At 46.4% G+C, this 4,554-nt stretch overlaps 1 protein-coding gene across 4 annotated transcripts in view; it reads right to left on the minus strand.

The window, feature by feature from the left end:
• The window catches only part of Hcrtr2 (hypocretin receptor 2), a 91,531-nt gene extending 87,318 nt beyond the window's left edge, over nucleotides 1-4,213 (minus strand). For all 4 annotated transcript variants that reach the window (XM_033763415.1, XM_010628937.2, XM_010628936.3 and 1 more), the window contains exon 1: nucleotides 3,974-4,213. In XM_033763415.1, the coding sequence (XP_033619306.1) occupies nucleotides 3,974-4,199 (226 nt within the window). In that variant the 5' untranslated portion in view covers nucleotides 4,200-4,213. The remainder of the gene's footprint in view (nucleotides 1-3,973) is intronic.
• Between the last annotated feature and the right edge of the window lie 341 nt (nucleotides 4,214-4,554).

Raw genomic sequence — 4,554 nt, forward strand, 5'->3', positions numbered from 1 at the left:
AGAGAGAGAGAGAGAGAGAGAGAGAGAGAGAGGATCTCCCATGCAGTGTGAGAGCACTGTTGCGCAGTCAGTGTAAAGAGGACGAGTAGGTGGAGTGGGATGGAGAAGGAGAGTAGCATATGCCAACTCAATACACTGACCCCTTTAGGAAGACCCTCAGCTGAGAAGAGGTGAGAGCTGAGATCATAAGGAGGCAGGCCGGGAGGTGGAAGACAGCCACAGAACTTATCAGGAGAGGTTTCAGTAAAGGAGAAGGGATAAAAATTAACCTTAGTAGGCCAGGGATTTATCTTAGTGGTGCTGTGCCTGCCTGGAAAGTCCAAGGTCCTGAGTTCGCTTCCTAGTACCAGAAAGAAAATTAACATCAGTTAGAATTTGCTACATTTCAAGAAAAATGTGTATATTCCTCTATCTATCTACATAGTGGGTATTTATATATTATATTCTCATATGGTTTCTACATGGAAAGCATTTTAAGATTTTATTTTCCATTTGAAAAGTTGAACTTGGAAAGTTCTTAACTTGTTAATAATCACACATCAAGCAAGACACACAACTGCATGAACATCTACATTTACTGGATATTATATTTTTTGTATGAAGAAAATAATAGAGACAAGACCCATAGTAAGTGAAATTTAGAATATTATTGAATGTAGAAGTATGGCAGAAAATTCCTCATTTTCCCCAGGTGTTTAATGTTTGACAAGAAGCATGTCTCTCCATCAAATTTCTGCTCAAGAAATTAGGAGTAAAAATTACATTACACATATTCCTTTGAGCTTTCCAAGAGATCCCCTTCACACACATCAATATTAAAAGCATAATATTGCTAAAACATACACTGGTTGAACAAATGAATATGTCAACTTGGGTATTATACAAAATATATATATAGATAGATAGATATATCTATATCTATCTATCTATAAGATATATATATATATCAATGAGGGCATTGTTTTGAAGATAATGGAAAAACACTTCTTCCAAAAATAACTTTATCGCATGCTCCTTCCCAGGAGTTAGAACTGCACAATTAGTCATGCATATGGCTTTTTATTAGAATACTTATGAAACTCCATTTACACTAATGGGTGCCTTCTTGAGTCATGTTTTCCAGGAAACTTCTTCACATCCTGGAGAGAACGCCTGCTAATGAAGAGTGGCATCAGGGTGAAATGGGGCTGTTGGGAGAGGGAGAGTAGTTGGGGGTGATCCAGACTTGGTTAATCTCCACAGAATATATATCTTGTTAAAGCACTTTACAAAAGGACAAGGAGGGAGAAATGACTTCTAAGTGATGGCATTATGTTTGTACATTCAACAAGGTTGACATTTTCAAAGCAGTCAGTTCTATCAAATGTTGGATGGCTCTGCAGGGTTAGTGATTACAATCTGCTGCCTACCTTGTGCTAGTTCACCCTTAAACCTAGCATTGCCTCTTTATCTTGTGTGAATAATGTGACTTCTTGTCCTGATACTCTGTGTAAGATTACTTATAACACAGGGGCAAAAAGGCAATTCTCAGTCTAATTTATTTTGCAAATTTGACAGGAACATCAAAGAGCAAGAAGTTGTCTTAGAGTAATGACTGCAAACCTAACCCTCATTAACTTTGAGAGAATTTGCCTGTAAAGAATGAGTTTTGATTAAGCTGGAAACGTTTCAATATTATTCAGTCCTGAGGAAAATATCTATCAGATCCTGAGAGTTGAATGCTCTGAATAAATCTTCTTTTCAATCTGAATGGAACTGGACATTTCAGCACTTGGGGTCATGGACAGTGCCCTCTTCCTCTGATTACCGTCCTGGCAACTAAATCTCCCTCCCCAGGTTAGCAAATTGGTGTCTTAACTCTGAAGTTAGTAAAAGAAGACTATGTATCACCTGGGCTGTGCAAAGCCAAAGAAGAAAAATAAAATAATACCAAAGAAAAGCATATCTTATTACCAAGATTAAGTCTAAAATAAAATCAGGGAAGAGACAAAGCTGTTTTGTAGATATTTTTGCAAAAAAAAACCCAAAAATGTTACTTTTCTTTGTACTGAAAAGTATAAACATTTCTCACCAGACAGATTATTGGTGGAGAGAGTGACAGTGCTTTTAACTCCTTGTGGCACTTTCCTGACTGTGGACACGGATATAGAGGAGAATGGGCAGCCTGACCAATGGGCTAACAATTGGGCACAGGGAATCCAATCTCTGCATGCTTTCTTGCCACAGAGTGGAATAACAATGAAGAACTCAGGATTGAACGTCAGAAGAAATGGAAAAGAATCTCAACTATGTCCTTTAATAAGTCGCCACATTTTTGTCTTGTTTTTCTGCCATCAAATGTAGCTCAGTTTGAGGACTAGCTGACATTATGTGACAGGGGCTTGACACACAGTAGGTACTCTATGTACGTTCAATTTTGATCGCTCACTTATCAATAGAGCTCACATAAGGTGGTAAACACTGCTGTACCAGTAGCCCTGTGTCTTAGGGTTGTAATTCTAAAGATGGATGACAACAAGGGAATCAAGAAACGCACTTTTATTAACTGATATCATTATAAGAAGAGCCTTGATCACTTTCTGTGCACATGGGCTGCCTCCCTAGAAGATTCTCTTTATTTTTATCATAAAAAAAAGTCAACAAAAACCAAATAGTGTGAAATGATATTGGAAGAACAAATTAGAGTTTTCGGAAGGGTCTTATGAAATCAGTCACAGACTCCCTAAAAACGCCTTCCAGTCCCATGCCCTCTGCTAAGCTGCCTGCAGAATTGCCCCTTGGGAGCCTCCTAGGGGAGCAACACACCTGCGAGGGAGGGTAAAGATCCCACCGTGGCGAAAGGTTTTCTCATTAGCACTGTCGCAGTTTTAGTCTTCGCTTTTGACTTCCCAGCCCTCCTCCCAGTCTCTCTCACCTCACTCACCTTCTCCCCTTTTCATGACCTCAAATCCGCAGCGACTTTCCCTGGCCGCCCCGTCTCCTCCTGTCATTTTTGGAGACCTCCTCCACACTGCCCTCTGCGTTTGAAACGCCTCCCAGCCTCCTCTCCATTCATCAAGGTACAGCTCCTTCCATTCACAATTCAAGTCACCTCTCTCTTCTGCCTTGTCGTGAAGTAGATTCCCCTCCTGATCTAATGAACGCATCACCACCACCCCTGTCCCCATGGGAATCTTCTCCCACAACCTCAAAAACTGTACATTCAGAGTGGTGGGGAGAGGAGGAGCGAATCCGTCTGCTACAGACCTAGGCAGGGACGAATAAGAGCGTGTCCAGCATTGAGTGTAGTCTCCTCTTTGAGAAAAATAAAAAATTGCACAGATATTCCAGAGCCTGGCATCCAGCAGCCTCTGAGCAAACCTGGATGAGTGGATGAATGAAGGAGTGAATGGATGAAGGCCACTGAGGAAGCCCCTCCTTCCCGCTCCCCTCCCTCCTTTGTGATTCCCCCCAGTAAGAGCATTTGCTCCTCTGCACCTCTGACCCCTCACCCCCTCTTCTCAACAGGAACCCAGAGCCGCTCCGAGGCAGGCCACCAGGCTGACAAGGGCTCTGTGACTTCAGCAGCCAAGCCGAGCTTGCTCCTCCGAGGCTCAGCTTTGCATTCCGCAAGCTCTGCCTCGCAGGCCCCTGAAAACTCCCGGTCACGTTACACAAAGCATGAATGACCCCCTACACTCGCTGCAATCCACCTGGGCTTGCCTGTCACAGCACCTCTCCACAGCCCATGACCGAGGTGCAGAGAAAACCAAACAACACCAGCAACACGGCTTCCCTCGTCTCCCTGCAGAAGAAAGGAATCCTCATCCCGGGGCTCGGCCCTGGTTCTCAAAATCAGAAACTTTTCTTCTTCCGAATGCCATCAGCTAGCTTCCCCATCCGGAGCGCGGGACCGCTTTGTCTGCATCCCGTGCAGGGAGGGGGTCCCCAGCCTGCAGCAGAGGGAGGACACCTGGGGACCGGACACACTCACCCAGGACGTTCCCCACGAGCGCCACCACGAACACGATGATGTAGCCGGCGATCAGGACCCACTCGTACTCTTTGGGGTGCAGGTACTCCCTCCACAGGTACCGCAGGAATTCCTCGTCGTCATAGTCGGTGGGGCTCAGCAAGGGCTCCTGAGTTCCATTCAGCTCCGAAGCGGAGGACCAGTTGCGGCGAGGGAGGAAGGCGTGCTCCGGTTTGGTGCCGGACATCACGGGCTCTGTCCGGTTCGGCTCAGTGCTGCAAGCCGCTCTCCGCCCGCCCCATGAGCCCCGGGAATCTGCCGGGGGAGCCTGCGTGGACCGGCGACCGCGGCTCCGAGCAGAAAATGACGTGAAAAGTTACTGAGCCAATGCCGCCTCCTCCGGAGTCCTCCGCCGCCAACTTGCGAGGCGGCTTCTCCAGCTTTGCAGGAGGGTGTGCACCGGAGAGGCTGCTGCAACGACACCGACACCGACACCGACACCGAGGGAGCCAGCCGGCTCCGCGCCCTCCTCGTCCAGCGCTCAGTCCGCAGCCCACGGCCTCCTCCCGCGCAGGGAAGCCAGGGCGAGGCTGAGGACGAAC

The sequence above is a fragment of the Fukomys damarensis genome, unplaced genomic scaffold, assembly GCF_012274545.1.
Source record: "Fukomys damarensis isolate Sample0158 unplaced genomic scaffold, DMR_v1.0_HiC HiC_scaffold_14, whole genome shotgun sequence".
Classification (NCBI taxonomy): domain Eukaryota; kingdom Metazoa; phylum Chordata; class Mammalia; order Rodentia; family Bathyergidae; genus Fukomys; species Fukomys damarensis.